The sequence below is a fragment of the Polyodon spathula genome, chromosome 1 (genome assembly GCF_017654505.1).
Source record: "Polyodon spathula isolate WHYD16114869_AA chromosome 1, ASM1765450v1, whole genome shotgun sequence".
In the NCBI taxonomy this organism is placed as follows: domain Eukaryota; kingdom Metazoa; phylum Chordata; class Actinopteri; order Acipenseriformes; family Polyodontidae; genus Polyodon; species Polyodon spathula.
In genome coordinates, this window is record NC_054534.1 from 30,329,670 (window position 1) to 30,351,552 (window position 21,883).

At 37.3% G+C, this 21,883-nt stretch overlaps 2 protein-coding genes across 3 annotated transcripts; one reads left to right on the forward strand and one right to left on the reverse strand.

Annotated features, from left to right (window-relative positions):
- Positions 1 to 1,468: 1,468 nt before the first annotated feature.
- Positions 1,469 to 4,041, forward strand: mrps36 (mitochondrial ribosomal protein S36). 2 transcript variants are annotated; one of them, XM_041252694.1, is made up of 4 exons: positions 1,469 to 1,573; positions 2,121 to 2,184; positions 2,685 to 2,920; positions 3,558 to 4,041. In XM_041252694.1, the coding sequence occupies exons 1-4, from the start codon at positions 1,535 to 1,537 to the stop codon at positions 3,573 to 3,575; spliced, it is 357 nt and encodes a 118-aa protein (XP_041108628.1). In that variant the 5' UTR covers positions 1,469 to 1,534; the 3' UTR covers positions 3,576 to 4,041. The 2 variants fall into 2 exon arrangements, with proteins under 2 accessions (XP_041108628.1, XP_041108637.1); XM_041252703.1 differs by having other exon boundaries at positions 2,697 to 2,920.
- Positions 4,042 to 8,161: 4,120 nt separating this feature from the next.
- On the reverse strand, positions 8,162 to 12,992 carry LOC121317105 (pyridoxal phosphate phosphatase-like). Its single transcript, XM_041252716.1, has 2 exons — positions 12,367 to 12,992; positions 8,162 to 9,273 (listed from the first exon to the last, which is right to left on the reverse strand). The coding sequence occupies exons 1-2, from the start codon at positions 12,965 to 12,967 to the stop codon at positions 8,948 to 8,950; spliced, it is 927 nt and encodes a 308-aa protein (XP_041108650.1). The 5' UTR covers positions 12,968 to 12,992; the 3' UTR covers positions 8,162 to 8,947.
- Between the last annotated feature and the right edge of the window lie 8,891 nt (positions 12,993 to 21,883).

Here is a 21,883-nt window from a genome sequence, read left to right on the forward strand (position 1 = left end):
TTTCTCCTGTATATCCGTGGGAAAGAATAAAACCACATTTCATTGAAGCGATGTTCCATCTTATAAATATATTCAAAGCTATTTATTGGTAAGTCTGTATCAGTTATCATTATTTCAGTAAATAATTTCCTGAGCAAAAAGTGAACACACAAAAGTTATAACAGGGCTAGTTGTTCATTTACCGTAAAGTGATAGTCAAAGTACAGGTGTTTTAAACAAATCCAGTTGTTGTAAAACTGCACTGAGTTTTATAGAGAGATGGCTAAGGTAAAGAAACAAAAAATAAAGAGGGCCTGGGGGCACCCAGAGCTTATGAATAACTGCTCTAATAAAAAGAAATCTGGTGGCATAAATGAAAAACTGGGCACTTATAACATTTATGTAGTGAAGGAAGGAGCGGGCTGATAACAAGACTCGTAAGACAAGGTCCTGTAAGTATTACAGCTACGATAGCAATACCTTGTTGATTAAATATGTACAGTATTCATACAAAAAGAAATCTGAAAGATGAACCCTAAGTATGGTTATCCAGACAAAAATACAAGTGAGATTAAAAGATAAATAATAACAGTGACAGTAAATAACGAATTTTGTGTCAGGTCGACTCGAGTAACAAGTTTGAACTCAGCCTATCACAGCTTCTAACTGCTCTTCCACAGACCCTGTTCCGGTCAAGACAGCCGTCATTCAATGTTCCTGAAAACAACACTGCTTCTCAAGCTCACCCACCGACACTCGTGACTGGTGCAGATAAACATGAACCATAGACTCTTTACAAAAAAATGTGTCTAAATTTTGGTTAATATACAAGTCAATCTTACGTCCAAGTGATCTCTGCTCTCTTATTGGTCAATATACAAACACTGTATCTACCGTCTGAAAAATAGACCGTATTAATCTAACCCAGAGTTCTTGGACCTGACCAATCATATTGGAGTTATTTTGTAGCGGTTTCTGACGTTGCCACCAGCAGTGATTGGTTGAACTACGTATTGTCGTCTTTTTGTGTGGCTGGAAGAGAAATTGTTACTTACTTTTAGAATAAAAGTGTTGCATTATTAACACAAAAAAGAAACATTTTCACTGACGAAGCGTCGAACAGGTTTGCAAAAGATAAGGATATTCTATAAGCATATTTATTTCGAGTGTGTGAGATTAGTGTGCGTTTGTGGTTCAGCCATGACCACTATACTGTAAATCCCACACTCTAAACGGGGGCTGTGACACTACTAAGCATGTGTACACTTCTGGGCTTTTAAAAACTGGTGAAGCACAACACTGCTGAGGCCATTGTCACGCAGGATGTCACAATGAACCACCCGCTAATTACCATCAAATTAATTTTGAACTTATTGCAAGAAAAGCATTTTGATTAGAAGTATTTTATAGTTGATGGTCCTCCTGCCTTGTTTCCTTAGAAAGGTTAGGAAGTCGTCATAAGAAAGGAAGAAGCGCCACCTCCAGATAATAATCTAACTGCATTTAAAGTTCGCTTGCTTTAGTTACCGGAAGCACACACTTTGCAAAGGTCAACATGGGGGGCAAAATGGCAGCTGCCAGTAGGGTAGTGCAGGTAAATAATATACAACTTGAAATGTTGAAACATTCAAATCTGCTTATTTTTTTTAATATACAGTTATGAAGAAGACAGTGGTGTCATTGATGCTGTACACTTGTCGGTTCCATTGTCAATGTAAGAACTGGAAACTGATCTGTGGAATACCGATTGCAAATGACGTCCTGACGCAAGGTTAAATTGATTTTTCCACATTTAGTCGGATTGCAGCGGTAGGTGCCTAAGTAAATATCAGACTAAATGTTTACTAATGTCTGTCTTCCTAGTTTTCGGTGATGGCAATGGGGTAGTCAGTAAAGAAATGTACGTGCTAAATCATGTCTGCAGTGTAGCAGAAATCTTACAAAGACTGCAGTAAATTCGAGAAATGTTCATGTTTATCATACAAAACGAAAAGGACACAGCAGAGACGAACGTAAACACGTGTTTATAGTTTTACAATTGTGATAAAAATGGGTATGGACATTCCTGAAACTTAGCTCGTCCTTTTAACCGTTGACTTTGTGCATGCTCTAATGCTATCGCTGTTTTCCCGTTTTTCTAGGCTGTGAAACCTCATGCACCTTTAATAAAATTCCCCGATAGACTTGGCAGCCCGAGGCCTAATGGTAAGTCTAAATATTTGAATGAGTTCTTGAAGCAACCTTGAATATACATACGTTTTAATTGTCTTGGTTATTACACTTGAATAGATAGACTTTGAAGTAATTTAAAAGGGGCACAAAAACTTAAGGTACTGAAAAACAAAATAAAAAGTTTGTTTCAGCTGACCAGCAGAGGTCAGTATAATGAAAAAAAGATGTTCTGTTGAATTCAGGAACGCATTATTCACTACTAATATGTTATTTACACCACAGCGCATTGCTTTGGATTTCAAGCTGTAGTGCAACAGCAGCAGTACTCGTGTGATGACACTATAAAACATGGAACTACAGTAACCGAATGAATACACTTTTATAATGCAAATACAAATGAAATCAGACGCAGATATGTGCTACGATTAGACTAATATTACTCTATGTGGCCACAATGACTTTGCCTGATAAGAGTTTACACTTGCATGTTAGCTAAGAAAGGTGATTTTCAGGCATGTGCTAATATGTGGTAGTTTTTGTTTCAGTCCAGGAAGCACTAAAAACAATGATAATGACCTCCCCACCACAGTCCACCGGGACCCCGATGGCACAGTCGACAGTAGGGTCTGTATCCAGACCGCCAGGTCCTCCAAGCTCAGCGTCACATAGTTGGTTACCAGGCCCCCCCGACACGGCAAGCTCAGTGAGAGCCCTTCCTCACAGATACAGGAGGACGACAATGACAGAAGAAGAAATGGCTTATATCCAGGTGGGTGTTCACAGTCCATTTCTGTGCGTTTTTTTTTTTTTGACGGAACAATTTTGTATTATTATTCTGACAGGAGCATTTGTTAAGGCTCAACACAACAATATTTTGTGAAGTATGATAGATTTAAGAACAAAATTAAGAAATAAAAAATAGAAATCTTTTAGAGCAAAAGGTTTTAAAAGGGGAATTACTGCTGTATCACACACACACATTGTTTTTTCTTTCTGTTTGACAAATAAGTTTTAGTAGTTTTTCAGACTCCTCTACAGCTAAATATTACTGGATAAGTTAGAACCAACTGAATCTATATGAAAGAATCATATGTAATGGTATTTGCTGCCCAAGACTTCCTTTCCTTTTACAAGGACTCTAACTCCCAGAATCCCTGCAACAGTGCTTTCCCTAAGATTTGCTTGTTTTTATTTCCATCCATTCATCGTGTGCCCTTTCTTGAAAGTGCAGGACCAAAAATGTCAAATACCGCTGCAAAAAGTTCAACTCAATGTGTAAGGTAATCCATTAAAATTGTGAAGTCTGTCAGGTGTCCTCATTTGGCTCTAAACAAACCCATGAATGTGTATTTTCAATAGTAGTCTGAACAGAGCCCTTGTTTCTAACTATTCTTGTTTTTTTACAGCGTGGTGGACCAGAATGAAACTGAATTCCTCTATGTATGGATGACACCTTTATAGAAATTTCTAATTTTCCTGAGATGCTAAGTGTTAGTTTTTTTTGTTTTATTTTTGAGTGCTGATTTTCAATAGATAAACACCAAGTGTTTTTCCAACAGATTGAAATAAAGAATGCTTTATTCTTGGCAAATAAACTATAATGTTATACCTATATAGTATTTGTAGGTTGTTTTGCATTAATGTAAACTGTAAAGGATTTATGTACACACTTATTCTAGATTTACACGTAATTACAACACTACAATTGTATATGTTTTAATATTTTTGATTTTGTGCATATAGTGAAAGTATTTTTCCCTTTTCAACAAATTTAGACTATTAGTAGATTATTTATTAACATACAGTACTTCCCCAAACCAAAATGCATACATTACTGCATATTTTACTAAGCATTGCAATACCAGTGTTGAATAAAAATGAAGGTTCAGATTCACCTGTCAGGTCTCCTTCATTTAACTTCAGAAATTATGTTTCAGTGTTAAATAATCATCAAGGTATCTGTTATCCACAAATACATATGCTTTGTGTTTTTTGCCTTTTTTTAAATTTAGTAGGCGCCAATTATTTTCTCCCAATTTAGAGTGTCCAATTATTATTTAGGTTTAGCTGACACCTACCACCCCTGCGCTGATTTGGGAGTGGAGAAGACGAACACACGCTGTCCTCCGAAGTGTGTGCCGTCAGCTTCTTTTCACACTGCAGACTGTTCATGCAGTCACCTCAGAGCTACAGCGTCGGAGGACAACGCAGCTCTGGGCAGCTTACAGGCAAGCCAGCAGGCGCCCAGCCAGACTACAGGGGTCGCTGGTGTGCGTTGACCCGAGGACACCCTGGATTGTGCGCCGCCCCCTGGGAACTCCCGACCACAGTCGGAAATGGAATAGCCTGTACTCGAACTGGCGACGTCCGGGCTATAGGACGCAACCTACAGTCAACGCGGATAACCATTAGCACTTAGGATCACCCATAAGTTAATCTTTGACCAAATCATGCAGAAAGTGCAAAGTGTCAAAAAACACTTAATTACCAATGTATTAGTTGTCCAGCTATTTTTGTAATGGAAATAGAGGTTAAAATAAATGGCCTAAGCATTTTCCCTGATACATAAACCAAATGTAGTAGTAGGTAAGTAATGTAACATGTTTATTATAAAATATATCCATATTTTCAATACACCAATCTAATCGTACTGGTCCACTGAATTAATAAACCAATATTCTACTCTTTCTGCTCTTTTAGTTCGTTGTTTATTCTTTCTCTGAGATTTGTGTCCATCATCATCATTGAAGAAGCGGACAACATATTCAGAACTTCGATCCTCAATGTTTGGCTTGTCCCTGGGGGTCCCTTTGCTGTTTATGCTTCCTTTTATATTTCCTTGAAAAAAAGAATTATTATTATTATTATTATTTACTTAAAAGTACAGTTGAATTAGTTTTTGTTACTTCTTGTTTTAAATGAATACACTGGTTGGTTGTGACAAGCCTGCAGAGTGGCTTAGTTCTCTGGATTGTACTACCTCTTAAGACCTTCAAGGAATTTAAGAGTAGAACTCTGCAGCAAAATCTGTTCTTCAAAATGACTGCAGTCTGGGATACAGAAGCACCTGCCAACCAAGCACCTACTGTACTATCAGCCCTTATCATAGTGAGATCTGTTGTATTGCCTGGTGTGACTGAAACTGACTCACAACATGGTGATATAGCATTTATAAATGTCAGTGTACAGTTTAGTAATTGGATTCAGTTTGCAAGGTGTATCAGTCATCATGAGGTGCAGTCATCACTCAAAAGGGCCACATGTTGCAGGGTTTTTTAAAATTTTTTTTTTTTTTTTTTTAACAAAACTTTTACATATACATATTGAAAATGAGTAAACCAACAAACACTTCCTCACCTGTCTCCTCAACAAGGTGTGATCTGACTGCCTTAAAATGTAAAATAATAAGTTAGAAAACATCTTTGGAGGTGTTTTTTTTTTTTTTTTAGTCAAACATTTTGGACACTTCAAAATTAACAATATAATCTTATGAAACAGTTAAACTATTAAGTGCATTTCCAGATATGTGATTATCAGCATCATAAACACCGGCAGCTCACTTAACTGTTCATGCTTAATCTCAGTTTTACACCTTTGCCCCAAAACAGTACTGCTATAAAACACTAACGTATATGTAGAAATATTGAAAGAAAAAAGTTATTGGTTGTGCTGCAATTACTCAAATGTTATTTGTTGTTTGGTTATTTGTTATTACGTTTGGACAAATCGGTGTTATGGTGCTTTTTACCGGACTTTGGGAGCTCTAGCTGACTGCTATAACAACATCCGAAGTGTCTTTCTTGTAAACGCCAGCACAGAATGGTATCTGCAGCTGTCCTGCAAATGTCGCCCTCTCCCCTTTAGCCCTAAACGAGCCACGTGGCGATTTCGGCCCTATGAAATTAGCAACGGCTAGAGAGTTGTCATGTGTCACATTATCTGCAGTAACCACTACATTTTAAATAAATAAATACATAAATCTATTTACTGACGTCTTACCAGTTTTTCCTTACTCACAGTTGGTCCTGTTGAAAAAAAACCCGTCAACATCAAGATTTATTGAATAAACAGAATACATGCACATCAGTTCAAAATGTAAATTACCTTCCAGCGCTGGGGCTGTTATTATTGTCATTGTTACTAATATATTTAAAAAGGTAAAACCCATATTGGCTCAGGTTTACAAAAACAAAACAAAACAGAAAACAGTTTTTTCCGAAATTAAAGTAATCGCTTCCATACAACAATACATAAATAAAATTAAACGGTCAGCTGTTCTAGAACACTGGTTCTTACAACGTAGCTGGAATGTCCTAAGAAACCCGAAGGAGCGTGCTCTGGAACACACAGGGTAAACCACAGGACTGGACAAAACCAGCAGCAATACTGTATTTACTGCAAAACACACTTTTGGTAAATTGGTTCATATTCTGCTAATGGAATCCAAGACATACTCTACTGTAGTCACAAATATTCGTACGCTTCATAAAATTCCCCCTGTACACGATAAACAATTGAAATGTGTCATCCATTTGCTCTTTACAAAGCGTATAAACTTGACCTCTTATTAGATCAATCACTTTATCGAGTATTTAAGTGTACATTTTCACGCAATTCATGCAGCACGTATTATTGTGTGGAATGAAACCTCCGGTGTTTACGTAAACTATTTATAGACAAGTTTGTTTATTTCACTATTTTTTTTTAACCCTCTAAATGAAAACACACAAGCCATGGTGCTGCATTTAAAGTGTAAAAAGTGGGAATAGCATTACAATAAAATAAACATTAAATAACCAAGAGATCTTCAGCCGGAAAGTCTAGGCTTTATTCATAAGCCTTGCTAATTCTGCCAGTATAATTTAATATTGATGCGGTTTATCTTGGCTGATGGCTTGGCAGCAAAGCGCGCGCGCGCGCGCGCGCACACACACACACACACACACACACACACACACACACACACACACACACACACACCACTTTCCTTCAGTTGAATTTGGCAGACATATTAGGATTCTTAATCTGATGGCTATATTTAAATGTAAATTGTTATTACTTGCTGGTGGGAATCAATAAATTTTCTGGGATAAGTAAACACCTGCCAACCAAGCGCCTATTATCAGCTCTCTATTATAAGTTAAACGTTTATTTGCCTTACATGGTTTATAATAAATAAAGTTAGAAAGTCTGTCTGCACTGCTGTCCTGCCATCATGACCAGAACGGACTTCCATTGTGTGGATGGAGCGTATAGATGGTACAAAATGGCTCCCAGGAATGCTAGCTACATAACAAACAAATCAGTTACATGAGACAAGGAAAAAAAAAAAAAGTGTGTGCTCCTTATCACATGTGTCTCTAATTATTTATGTTTTACCCAAACAAACAATACCAGCATACTGCACTCAGCCTGAACTGGATAAAAAAAGAACAAATAACAAAAGAACAGGCAGCTTTTCCAGATACAAAACATTCAATTATACTTTGCAAATTAACACTACATGACATCACAACAACAACAAAAAATATCAGTAATGTTCAGCAGTATTGATACAAAAACAATGTTGCAGCAGGCAGTACAGTGCTTGGTGAGAACTTTCATACTAAACACATTAAAAGGTGTGGCATTTCCTGTCAACTAGGAGTCTAAGTACAGCTCAACGGCATTAAATACTAGACCACGAAACAAAAAACAGAGTTGATGGAACTGTGGAAGAAGCTTGCATCAAGCCATTTTTACACATTTTTCCCAAAAATCACTTTTTTGTTGCAGAAAGTCTGAAGATGTCACATACAAATAGAATATGTATATTGTATCACAATACCAGAATCTAATTTCTTAAAATGTTGCTTTGTGATGCAGTGCTAATATCACATAGGAATATATATATATATATATATATATATATATATAGTATAAATATAGATATATATATATATATCTATATATAATATCTATATTATATATATTAGATTTTCGATTTCTTTAAAAGCTAAAGATTCTCTTCTATTCATTAAAACTACCACTTCAAAAACAAACATTTCAGGTAATGTCACAAAAGCTCTCCTACAACTCCATTACAGTAAGAGTTACGATAAAAAAAAGTATAAAATATGAACAAACACCAGGCCCTCTGATGAGAACACATTTGGAGATAATGTAAAGGTAGTAACTTTGTAAACCAACTCCTAAACTACAGTGCTTTAACAGTAGATACCCACTCAGGTTTTGCACTCTATAATACATTGTGTGCAAGGATGTCATCTCATCCAGTTTTATAAATATGTATAACTGCTTAAGCGCACCTTTGCGGTCCACTCACCCAAACTGCACAAGATGACATCTGTTATAAAATAGAGAGCGATCACAGAATTTAGCGTCAAAAAATATCATGCATTACAATATTTAACCTGCTTTCCTGTGCAATAAATCAACATGGTTCTTTTGATACTGTTAGTTGCAAGTGTGAAATCCCGGCCCTAAACGAACTAATGGTCCCAAACCGCCACTAGCACTTCTCTATTCCTTAGATTAAAAGGAATCATGTTTTCAAATACTAATGCTGGTGGCTAGATACTTACTTCCAGTATGCTGAACCTCAGCAACATCCGGTTTAGGGTCTAACCTGTCTGAAGACCTCTCAATTAGGAGGGTGAAAGGAATTACTGAGGTTAAAAGACCAAAAACGGTGATGAGAGAAAGTGACATAATGTAACTGTTGTATAAGGCTGGGTTTCCATTTATTATAGATTTGGTTGTTGGAATGGTAGAATAATGAACTGTAATATTTAGTTTAGGCTTTCAGTGCGAGTAAAAAGTCACCAATGCTGTCCACAACATAATCTGGTACTGCATTCTGCTTCTCTGGACAGTCACTTTCCAGGTTAGCCTGGGCTTCTTCAATCCTGGACACCCCGGTCAGGGTAAGTACAGTGGAAAGGCCGCAGTTTGCCCCAAACAGAATGTCTGTTTCCAGGCGGTCGCCGACCATGAGAGACTGAGCGGCGTCCGCACCACACTGACTGGTGATGCACTCAAACATGAACCTGCTCGGCTTCCCCATTACAGTGGCCTTTCTGTTCGTGGCAGTTTCCAAGGCAGCGGTGAGACTTCCAGAACCTGTATGAACAAAAAGGTTAAAGTGGTACTGAAGCCTTCCCCTCCCCACCTCACAGTGACCTTTATTAATGGAGTGCCAAACAAAACAACAGCAACCTTTGTTTGTATTGAAAACTATACTGAGAGGCCCATTTACTATAACATTCTAGACCTGCAAAGAAAAAACATATCTCCAATTATAACATCCCAGTGTGTATTTGGCACGAGCCTTTAAGATTATTAGAAGTCAAAAAATAATCCTAGCACTGTGTGGTCTTGCATTGTCCTGCTGAAAATCGACACTTCCGGATTGACTTACAGGAACGTTAAAACTGTTGCCTCAAGGACTTTGTCAATGTATCACTGAGCAGTAACATTGCCATCAATCTGCAACAAAGGCGTTCTTGTGTTAAAGGAGATTCCTCCCCACATCACCACACTTCCACCGCTCCACCAGTTGGCTTGAACAACACAAGAGTCAGCATAACGGTCCTGGGCCGGTGTGGTGACCCTCTGCCTTCCAGGACGTGGCCTGTCCCTCACAGAGCCAGTTTCCTGGTTTCTCTGGACTAGTCTGCTGATTGTTGAAGCAGAACATCTCATTCTCCGGACAACTTTTGTCACAGACAGGCCGCCTTCAATCACGCTGACAGCAAACCAGGAGATCTTCATTACTCAAACGGGAGGTCAATGGGAGGTGAAAGTAACAAATGTAATAATGAAAGACAATTCATTAAACGTTAAATTTAAGCAAGTATCGAATACTGAATTTTAACATCAAATAATAAATACTAGCATTAAATATTAAATTCATGTATCAAATGTTACATTTTAACATCAAATAATAAATACTACCATCGAATGTTAAATACTACCATTGAATGTTAAAAACTGGTTTTTATTTTATTCAGTTCACATGGCTGAAGCTGCTAGGCCCACGTAGCGACCCAGCTACAGAATTACGCTTGACACAAAATTATTCTGGTGAGAAATATGCTAGAAATGAATTGCAGTGATGATACCGTTTTGTGCGTTTTAGAAGCTAAATTTTTTTTGATTCATTCAGAGGCGAGCAGAATTTATATGAATGGCACATTGGTGGAAGATTTATCTGAAGTAATTTCTGAGTTGCATCTGAGTTAACACGTGTTGCAACCATTTCAGTACCCCCTCAGAAACCTGCATCCCCTGGCACATTGCGCATGCGTTAAATAAGATCGTCCCACAGACACCAGCAAAAGAAAAATTACTTGTGCCTGTGGACAATCTCATTTTACGAATGGGCAGTGTGCCAGGAGATACAGGTTTACATACAAAACAGGCAAAACTGCAAGAACATTTTTAATTTCTACAGACGCACAAGGCAGCTACCATATTTCACTTTGAAAATCAAAGCCTCTCATTGGCTGAACAGGTAACAAGGAGGAACACCAATCTCCCCGATGTGGAATGGGCGGGGCAGATGGAATTAATTGACAGTTTGCAAGTGCGTGCATCGACTGGATAAAAAGGACATCGAATAACAAAGTGCACACCGAATGGATAAAGGGCACATTGAATATATAACGCTCATATTTAATGTTTGCTAGTTTTTAACACTCGATGGTAGTATTTAACATTCAATACTTGCATTTAATATTCAATCTTGAATTTATTATTTGATGTTAAAATGTAACATCTGATACATTAATTTAATATTTAATGCTAGCATTTATTATTTGATGTTGAAATTCAATATTCGATACTTGCTTAAATTTAACATTTAATTAATTGTCATTCATTATTTAATTTTTTACAAGTCACTGTCTTGAAGGATCTTAGACGGGATCTGGCAGCTGATGAAAACTGGCACAACATTGCGCTCTTGTATACACCTAGTGGTGAACCATGTTTCCTACACTTATGTTGACTTTGCCACACAGAACTACAGAATTAGAACAAGTTTTTTTTTTCTCAGACGAACCTTTCAAAAACAGACGTAAAAAATCAACTGTCTGGAGACATTCTGAATGGAATTCGGATTATCAAGACTGCTCTTAAAAACAGCACCAGCATCAGACCATCGACCCAGTCTGCAAATGTGTCCATGTCTGACCATAAGTAAATAAGACCTACATAAATGTAAATTACACAGACTATTTTATAATGTATTTTTTATTTATTTTGTTTCCATTTGTTTTTTAAGTGTCAGTAAAAATAAGGCCACTGTAAACTGTATGTCAGTAAGAACAAAATGACAGGTTTGGCAACCCTAATTTGACTACACGACAATCTGCATGTGTGTTTGTTTATATACCACCTGGAAGTTGGTTACTTATTCCGGATTCCTTATTCGCGGTGTAGTTGACAAAGCAGCGTGTCCCTTTTCTGTGTGTTGTAACTCATTTTAAAAAACTATTTGAACTATTCAAAGAAATAATCGCTCCTTCTTAAAAAAATAAAAATAAATAACAAACCTGTATCAGCAGCATAGAGGTACCCTATAGCCTATTACCCGCTTGTTTGCCTCATTTAACTACCGCAGACGCCTTGCTCACTAAATATCGAAGTATCCCTAGATAGTTTATCATCTCCTTTTTGCAAAAACACTAACGATTTCAGTGAGCAAGCCGTACCCCACGAGCAGAAGCACCCCAAAGTGTAGGTAGCCCATTATAACCAAAACAGAACGCATGGGGGCATTTGTATTCGAGAAGTCTTTGTTTTTAGAATGCCTTATATATTAAATAAAAACACATTTTCCTGGAATGTGATTAGGAAGCTAGAATACGAATAGCAAGGTGGCCGAATAAGAAACTGGCGAATAAGACGCCAACTTTAGCATCATACTTTGGACCCCGTTTATCAACAAGTAAAAGCAAAGGGATTCCTATGCATTTTTATTGGTTACATTTAAGGGTGTTGCTGCTGCTCTTGGGGTACGGCTTGCTCACTATAATCTTTAGTGCTTTTGCAAAGAGAGGGTTATAACCTATCTAGGGATACCTCGATATTTAGTGAGCAAGGCGTGTATGGGGGGTAAATTGAGCATTAAAAATATATTTTCTGAGGGGGGGGGGGGGGGGGTGTTTATATTACTGTTATGCACAGTGTCGATATGCATTCTCAACTTACCAGGGGTAACTCTTCCACCTCTAACTGGGTGCCAGGGGTCCGGATCTGATGCAATAAACAGACATTCCGAGTCCCGCAAGTAGCAGCATGCTTTAGCTAGCTTCAGAAAATTAAAATCTTCATCGTATGCAACCAGAACCGCCCTGACATCAGTATGGAGCGGGCAGTCGGATATCGTCATACCTGGGGTCTCCGGTTCACTTTCAACAAAGGACACCCCGGCTTCCCTGAGCTCCTTATAAACCCCGTCTCCTCCGATAACGAACACCTTGCCTTGCAGGTTTGCAAAATCCTTCAGGTAAACTGCAGAGCAGTATGCCGAGCTAAAAATATCCCTCTTTTGTACATCAGTAAAACCCAGCCTTGTAAACTTCTGCACGTAGCTGTCCCTAGGCCTGGTGCAATTGTTAGTAACGAAGAACACATTTTTCCCATGTTTTTTCAGTAAGCTTACCACCTCTATAGCACCGGGGATGGCTTTTTCTCCTTCCCAGATGACCCCATCGCAGTCGAACAGTATGTTGCATTTTGAATCCAACAGATCTCTTAGTTGAGGACCTCGGATCTTTATGCAACCCCTACTGCTCAATGCACCTGCCATATTACGGATTGTGTGTGTGTGTGTGTGTGTGCTACAGTGCTTTAAAATTACGTCACTGACAGACACGGGCGTTCCCTGCTGTTCTGGACTGATCCATAAACCTTAGTGCAGTAATACAGCCTGTAGTTTTTTCGGCTCCTGTATGACCCCCCAGTATACTCCTTCCATGTTCATACATTATCTGTCACTTCTGTGTGACAGATTGTATTATGGCCTATGTGCAGAAAACGCTTATACCCTAAGATCATTTTTGCTTTTTGTTCACAGGATTACATAACAAGTGGGCTTTATGATGTTTTTTATTTTTAATTTATTTTTGTATTTCGTTTATTTATTTACATTTTTTTTTTGTTTGATCTGACTTGTGGTTCAAATTCAACTCTACCACATGTTCCCTGTAGTGCATAAACTCGAATAGTGTGATTAAATCGCAATTTTACGGTGAAGCACTCGTCCGTCTAATTATACCGTGTCCCTCTCATTGCCTGTTTTCTCTTCCAATGGAGTAGCAGCAGCATAACACTGCATGGCCAAACACAACACAGGAGGACCTGCAAATCGCGACAACGAGGTTGGGTTGCATAAAATAACATTTTAAAAGAAACATATCATTAAAAAAGAAAGAAAGAAAAATAATGCAGTTTCACTTATTTTTACGAGGTGCCCCGGCATACTGGACCCCTTTGTACCGCGTAATGGCTCATGTTAGTGGCTTTAAAACCATCTCCATGTCCCTCCAACCCTTGGCCATGAGAAATATAAATACAATCAATGATTAATAATAATTAATAATTAGTAATAAATGCAATGTTGCAATAGTAAACGTTAACATATATTTACATAACAACACATATCGGATGATGTACCACGGTAGAACACCGTTAATTAATACATGACATTACGATAAAATTTTTCTTTTACAAGACCGTCGATATTTATTTTATATTCCCACAATATATATATATATATATATATATATATATATATATATAATATATATATATATAATATATATATATATATATATATATATATGTGTGCACAGAGTTAACTTGTTAGCTTAAACAGTGCTGTTTAAATAAATTATTTTATTTGAAATACTCTATTCTGCCACTGTCTAGTATATTTATTGTAATTATATTTTCTGTTTTCCTCATAGTAAATCATGTAAATGACCGTAATTGTATCATACTGGTCTTGAGAAGGGGTTATCCTAATTTATATATAATATATGATTTATATATAATAATCAATTGCAGCAATTTTGATAATAATCATTGCTTTTCTCCGTGGCTCTCAAGAGCATCATCATCTTAAAGTAATTTGGCCAGTTTTACAATTAAACTGAGTGGTATGGTGTGACAGGCATATTTGTTCTGCCCTTGAACAATGAATTGTATTGTCATGTAATCATAAGTGGTGCTATCTTTCTGTATCATTTGCCATTCAAATGGTTGCCCCTGATCTACCCTGGTATTGGTAAACATATTTCATCAGAATGGAACTTGACAGTTTTAAAGATATACACTGAGAAAATGAACCAGAGCTTGTTGGCGCTCCATTGACATTACTGCATTGCGTGCTGGAAAGGAACCATGTGCTAACATAAAAGGATCCTTTTTTTCTTAACCAAAAGTTTAAAAAAATCATGAACTGTGATAAAAATTACACACATGGTCTTATAGTACTGTTGCAGGAAGGAATGTGGACGTTTCAAGCTATATAAAAATCAGAACACGTACGCTGCCCATGACACCTGCCCCCCTCCACCTGCCCGCATTCCCAGTACAGGTTTGGCCTTAAGTATAAGTAACAGTATACAATTCAGTCACTACAGCAACACTACAAGTAATTCTTAAGCTGACTGATTTCATACACTTCTTAGCATCGTTCGCCTCACTTGTATTTTAAAAGCCCTTTGCTATATGTTCCAATTATTCATGTTTGACATGTCCCTTGATTGATGTGTGGTTGAGGACTCCAAGTCTAACCAATCATGTACCTGCTCAAGGAGGTTTGCTGGGTCCATGTGTGTTCTAGATCGAGTTTTAGATCAAGCGTGGACCGGCAGTGTTGCGGTCAAGGAAAGTTAGTTGCGGGAGTACAACGTTTAGTAGTCAGAATATTGCAGTTAAGTCCCTATCAGAGCGCTTTTATTTATAGAAATAGCAAAATAAATCAAACAAATTCCAAAACAGAGAACTACTGAAGCAAATGCTGCTCTAAGTTCCAAACTACTGAAGAACTGCCTCTAAACTCCTACACAATGCTCGCGGATATTTATAGAGGGAGACTCCTAAAGCCATTTAATCCAAATTGTCCTCGGCACAATTTTTCAAAGTGCCATGTTAAAGGGATAACAAAGGATGTCAAAACAGTCTTATCTGACAGCACTATAAATGTAAAGAAGATTATTTAGATTTTAAGTAATTTTTGGGATTTTTGTGCAAATCGTAGCTGTAAAATATCAATAATAAATACATATTTATATGTTTTGGATTTTGAATCAGAGCTACACTCCAGGATAAACAAAGAAGGAATGGGTTTGTATAGCTTTATATAACGACACAACAGTCCGCTCAAAGAGTGTATACAGACAATAAAGCCTGTCATCTACTTTTAGCATTGATTGACACGTTTCAATGAGAAAGACTTCTAGTGGATAGCAGTTTTATCAGCAAACTAAATTTGAGAATTTATTTCATTTTAAAATAGTCAACAGCAAAGAAAAAAAAAGTAAATTAAAGATGAATTCCCCTAAAATACATACATTTTTATTCCTGTTGAAATTTGCGAAAAATCTGGTGTGTAGCGTTAAGAATACCAAAAATCATACAAACTCTATTTCTTACATCCACCAGGGGCAGTGTTGCAAGGGAACAGGTTAGTAGTTGCACTCACTCCGGTGTACTAGATGTACTGAGAGATAGACATGACTTTGAGACTTCACAAAACCTCCAGAATGGGCGGCTGAAACAGAAAATGATACAGAGTATGTCTTAAGAAGAAGAATACAGTAGTTACATGAACGCTTATGTTTCATACCCTACCAAGCTGCTCTTCAAGAAACCATATTATAAAGTGGTACATTTATTTATTTATTTATCTATTTATTTATTTTGTTATGCTGTTTGTATTCAATAGCTATGTCAAACACAACTAAGAAAATGTTTACAATGCATTGTAATGTACTTATTGAATGTCATCACATTTTGAAATTTCAGATAATTTGGGATTGGATACAAGTGTCCTTACCTTAAGAGTTTGTTAACATAAACAGGCATTGTTTTGTGACATCACAAGTGAATATGAACATAAATGAAATGTGAGTGTTTATTTATTTATTTATTTATTGGTACTGTGGGTTCTCGAAACCCTCTCAATGACTTCACAAGGGGGATGTTAGTGGACGCAAGCAGCTTGTCCCTGGACACAGTGGGTACTTTGATGCGGCATAACGTGTCCATTCTTCTGTTTCTTTGTTAAGGTTACTGAAAAAAGGCTACAGGAATTATTTTGTGTTATGCATAACTATGCAACACTCAGTGTTGTTTCTGTTTAGTAGTACTGTAATAAACGTTTTCACTGTACGTTTTTAAAGATACTTGTGTTTACCTAAAAAAGACAAAGTTTTACATGTTGCCTTATTTGTTGTAAAATATTGGATTTATATACTGGAACTATGTACTGTACTGAACGTGTCTGTAATGTAACATGTTGTTGAACACAAACCAAAGGAAGAATTTTGATGAACTCTTTAACTCTTTCAGCACAAAGTAACTTTACACAAAGGCAACATAATATTAATACTTTACCAATAATAAACAATGTCACAGTATCCTACAGGAAAACAGGCATAGATATACAAATTAGTATATTCCATTAGTTAATTACTATGCGCTGAGTAATCCTTTCCATGCAGCTAGAGGGGACTGCAGATTTGGGAGTTTTTCCCAGACCTGTCTACTGGTCTACAATTCTGAAAAGACTGAAGTGCTTGTGATTATATACATCATTGTTTGTCTATTTCAGCAAGGTACAAAATAATAATTGTGTTTAATTTCCAGGGTGCTCATTTCTGTTAGAAATTAAAAACAGGCAATAGTGAAAATGCAAAACAAAAAAAAAAAAGTGGTAATTGTGATTGTGCTGCATGATTTACAGGTCAAATCAGCAGGATAATATCTTCCTCTGCACATAAACAATGTAGGCAGCAGTGCGAATGCAGTTGATTTTTAGACAAATCCTAAAAATGTTTGAGCACTATATTGCCTCTGACTGCATATAGGTCTGTTGTCCACAATTCATTGTTATTAAGAAATACAGGCTCCTTGCAGGCTGTTAAAGCTACCAGTTCAGTAGGCAACAAGTGAAAATATATTATAGATAAAAGTAATACAAATACTAAACTTTTTTATTCCTCTACAGTAGCAAATTAAGTAAAAATATTATGTTTGTCACAGGATCATAATGACCTTTTTAATGTTTTGTAATTTATATATTGTGAATAAAGCTGGTTTTTGGGATGCTACAGGTAGTGCATGCACAGCCCCATAGAGCAGGGGTAGGAAATTGAGTTCTGATGTAGCTTAATTTAATACAAGCTTTGAATAAGAACAGGGAATTAAGCGGTTGGGGTTACCTACCTCAGATGTAGAATAAAAGACAAAACAGGCCTACAATTTATTCAAAGTAAAAAAAAAAAACATGAGAGATCCACCCTCTTGCAGGACTGGAAGGCTGGGTCAAGTTAGTCAAGGGCACACAGGGAAGCCACTCCCCAGTATCATACACTGTTGATGTTTGTAACGTACAGTCGATGTTTTCCTGTGTAGTGGTTGTTTTATTTTGCAGACAGATCTCCTCCAATCCGTGACTGACACATCGCCTACTGCATTAAGGTGCTGACTTCTGGTATTGTGGGCCCGCCCCCTTCCTGGATGGTCGGCTTATGACTGACTCTGGAATGAAATGCCAAACCATCCATTACAGGGCGCTCTACTCCGGTTATACAGAGCCCTCACAGGTCGAGAGGGAGATTGTTGATTAGGATTCATTCACTCTCTGTCACAGGGATATATGATTATTTTAGCACGCTGTAAAAAGGTACCATATTTTAAATACAATCAGATAAGTTTACACAACCACAAATGGTAATCCTGCACTGTTCAAAAACAATTATCTTACATTATTATACTATAATATTTGAATATTTCCATAAAGATAATTTAATTGTGGATGAGCTGAAGAGGTACATTTACATGTTCAGCAAATGAGATAACTATCAATTCAACTCAATTAAAGTATATGTATATAGTAGTCCTGTTGAAAATTGTTATAGTATTGTATGTACAGCACTAAAAATGTGAGGATGTCTATTTTGGAAGACTGATTGTTGCTGAAGGATGGATAGGGGCCAACTGTGATCCACAGCAGTGGATTAAGAAAAGGCAAGGGTAGAAACTTATCATTTCTGTAGTGACTTATAATTTCAAGTTCACAGCAAAACAGGCATTTTAATGCTTAGGTTTTGGGGGAACAACTGATAGTCAATCAAGCAGAATTGTCCACATGGGGGCAGCGTGCCACTTTTTCTGGTCCTAATACAGTACAGTACCTAGTGGAACAACCTCTGAAAATAATACAGCAACACGTGCATCCTTCAACATAAAAAAATATATAAAATAAAAAAAAGTATTTTATTATAATTAGTTACATAAAGTCTGGTTTGGAAATTCAATTTCGACTGGTCTGAATAACAGAAAGGGCTTCTATAAACAGTACCTGTATGCTTTTACAAATGTAAACCTTTGCTGCAAAGTAAATGTGGTCTTAGTTATATATTCATCTGGTTTCTGGTCCAATTAGACATTGAAATCAGTGGTCTTTTAAGAGTATACTATTGTGTCCATTATCAAATATCCAACGTAAAGTTTTTTTTTAACGATTTCACAATTTGTCTGATATGTTAAATTTGTTTTCCAGTTTGTTTCTACACTGACTTTCCCATCTGTGCATGAATAGTCGAAATGTTAAAACACAGCATTTGTTACAGTTTCGAACCAGGTCAGTGGTGTGCCCCAGTCAACCTAGGCCAATTGTGTGACGCCCCCTGGGAACTCCTATCCACAGTCAGCAGTGGAATGGCCTGAACTTGAACTGCCAGCTTTCAGGCTATAGGAGCGCATTTACCAGATGCGGCACTCTTGAGTCCAATGAGTTTTTAAATTAGTTTTAATTTTAGTTTCTATGTTCTGTTCCATTTGAAGATGAAGTCTCTCTGATGTTGATTGTGTATGTAAGTGCAGAATTAAACTCTGGTATTGCCAGGATAACAGAAAGGTGTTTTATAATGACTTTCAAATTTTGCGGTACAAAAATGATGATGTTATAGACAAAAATGATGGCATCTGCTTTTGGGTTCCAGGTTGATGTATTCCACCAGACTTGGAATGTAACGGTGATGATGACTGGAGAGATATATCAGATGCGAAAAATTGTGGGAGAGTAAAGGAGGTTTGTACCCAGAGATACCACAGCGTTCAGCTCATTGGCAATGGGTAAGAACTTAGGAGCCTTGTTTACACTTACTGCTGAAACTCACTGTACATGTAGTATCTATGTGGGCGAATGTTTTTGTAGTTGAACATGATGACACCCTTTGTGTAGAAATGAAAGGGCATGTCTTTATTTTGTGTGGTATCTTTTATTGACATGCAATTCAGCATTTCACTGAAACTTATTCAAAAATGAAAGAACAAAAAACTAATAAATATTCAACAAGTGTGCTTCATTGATAACTATCCTGCTCTGAATGTTAATTAATAAAAAGTCTGTTAAGTGCCTCATTAAATGAATCAATCATGCTGTGGACTGCTTATGACATGTATTGAAACAAACTGCACTGTATTGTTTTATCATACGGTTTGGAAACCCAATGAAAGTGAATAACGTTTAAAATAATATTTATTACCAGTATCCGGTCATCCTCTCTGTGGAAGTTACAGTATGTTGATCACAATAAATGATGTGTCCTAAGCCAATAGCAATACGTCAATGAGGAAGGCTTGTTTGAACCCCCATCTGTCAAAACTGAACTGGATCTTATGAACAGTTGTAACTACAGCACAATAATGGATTAAATGATAATATTATATGATTGTTCAAGCTGTTAATAGCCTCATGAAGACATGAAGCTGCAAAACAAGTACTTATTTTGGGCAATGGGATTTTTTTTATTAGTTATGGTGTCTTTGCTGTTGGCTGCTATGGTTTGGAAGATTATTATAAGAGATGGAATACTAGACAACTTTTGGGGTATTGGTAGGGTTACTGTATCATGTCCATGTACACTAGGACAGTTTGGAATGCACACCATAATGCATTCAGGTAAGTGTAGACCTGCCCAAACTGTCCTAGTGTACATGGAGTCATATAGTAACCTTAGATATTGGTATACTAACTTTAATTGCTTAAAGAGGGGGTACTAACTATAAAGCATTAGCATTTAATTAGTTTTATTTCTGGCTCAAAATAATGTGAATGTATCTTCTTCACCGGGCTAGTGTTAGTGTTAGTGTTAGTGTTAGTATTAGGGTGAGGGTGAGGGCTAGGTTATTTTAAATATTTTTAGTCATCTTTTTAAAAAGATTGGATTATAATAAAAAAAAAAATACTCTTCTACCCTTTTCCAAACCCTATTAAACCCCCTTCCCAAGAGGATCTCTTGCTCCATGACCTTGACTGGTCATTTATAAACAGAAAACAGATGCTCTATATCAGTGATTTTCATCCTTGTTTTAAACTGTACCCCTTCTGTCTGGAGGGTTCAGATCAAGTACCAGATAGCAATTCTTAAAACTTTCAATAACTATTAGTCTTTCGATGCACGGAATTAAAAAAAAGACTTTGGGGAAAAAAAGAATGGGAATCTGGTCAAACACATGTATTTGCTTTCTGCACAAAGTGCATCATTATTTTTTTTTGTGGGGGGGGGGCACAGTGGCCAAGCACCCAAATGGATGGCAGTTTGTGTACATTGTGTTCCAAAAAGCAAAAGAGAAATGTAAGTTTTATTAATAATTATGTTTAAGTGTTTATGATGTGTTTTGGGAACTTATCATTAAAAGTGTTAAGTCACAGCAACTAAACGAATAGCAGAATAATAGCCAGGGCCGGCATCAGCGCACGGGGCCCCCGAGGCCAGAGGGGGGCTATGAGAGAGACAGAATGATTCTTGGTGAAAAATCTCCCTCCCGACCTGTGTGTGTAAAGGGAACAGAGTGCCCTGGACTGGATGGCCAGACAATTAATTCCCAGTGTTAGACAGAAGTCAGTCATCTAAAAGGGGACGGGGCTGCGATACATTAAGTCATAGACCAAGGATAATAAAAAAAAGGATCGGACAGATTCCCCTAATTCCGAGCAGGTTTACACATAATTCAATAAGTTTTAAATCACATGCGCCATTATTGGAGTCCAAAAGTAGCAGTAAATTGATAATCAGCCGAGGTGGATACACAGGCTTGAATAGCTATGTCTAGGCACAGGAGAGCAGTACAGGAAAGCACGGTGCTGCACCAAGGTGCAGCAAAGGCAAATGAGTTGGACCGTGTGCAGTCCCACACAACCGGGGCAGCGCATAGCGTACACCAGGGTGGAGCACAGGATGAAGAGCTGCGGTACAGAGAATGCTATATAATAACACTCTATTGTTCCCTCAGATCTGCCCCTATGGAACGGACAACGAGCCAGCAGAGAACAACAGCAAAAGAACAAACAAGAAAAGTAAAGGAGTAGCTGGAGAACCTTGGGCAAACCCCAAAAGTATATAGACAACGCAGTTTGAGGGAACAGTGGCGTATAGGACAGAGACCCAGGCCATGTGGGTAGCGACTGTGGGGGAAGTGCAGCACA

Excerpts from the sequence above, each read along its gene's own strand:
- mrps36 (XM_041252694.1), top strand. The coding sequence starts at position 1,535 with ATGGGGGGCAAAATGGCAGCTGCCAGTAGGGTAGTGCAG. Across the intron at positions 1,574-2,120 it reads CTGCCAGTAGGGTAGTGCAG|GCTGTGAAACCTCATGCACC; the intron begins GTAAATAATATA and ends CCGTTTTTCTAG. Across the intron at positions 2,185-2,684 it reads TGGCAGCCCGAGGCCTAATG|TTTTTGTTTCAGTCCAGGAA; the intron begins GTAAGTCTAAAT and ends AATATGTGGTAG.
- LOC121317105 (XM_041252716.1), bottom strand. The coding sequence starts at position 12,967 with ATGGCAGGTGCATTGAGCAGTAGGGGTTGCATAAAGATCCGAGGTCCT. Across the intron at positions 9,274-12,366 it reads AGGTGGAAGAGTTACCCCTG|GTTCTGGAAGTCTCACCGCT; the intron begins GTAAGTTGAGAA and ends TTGTTCATACAG.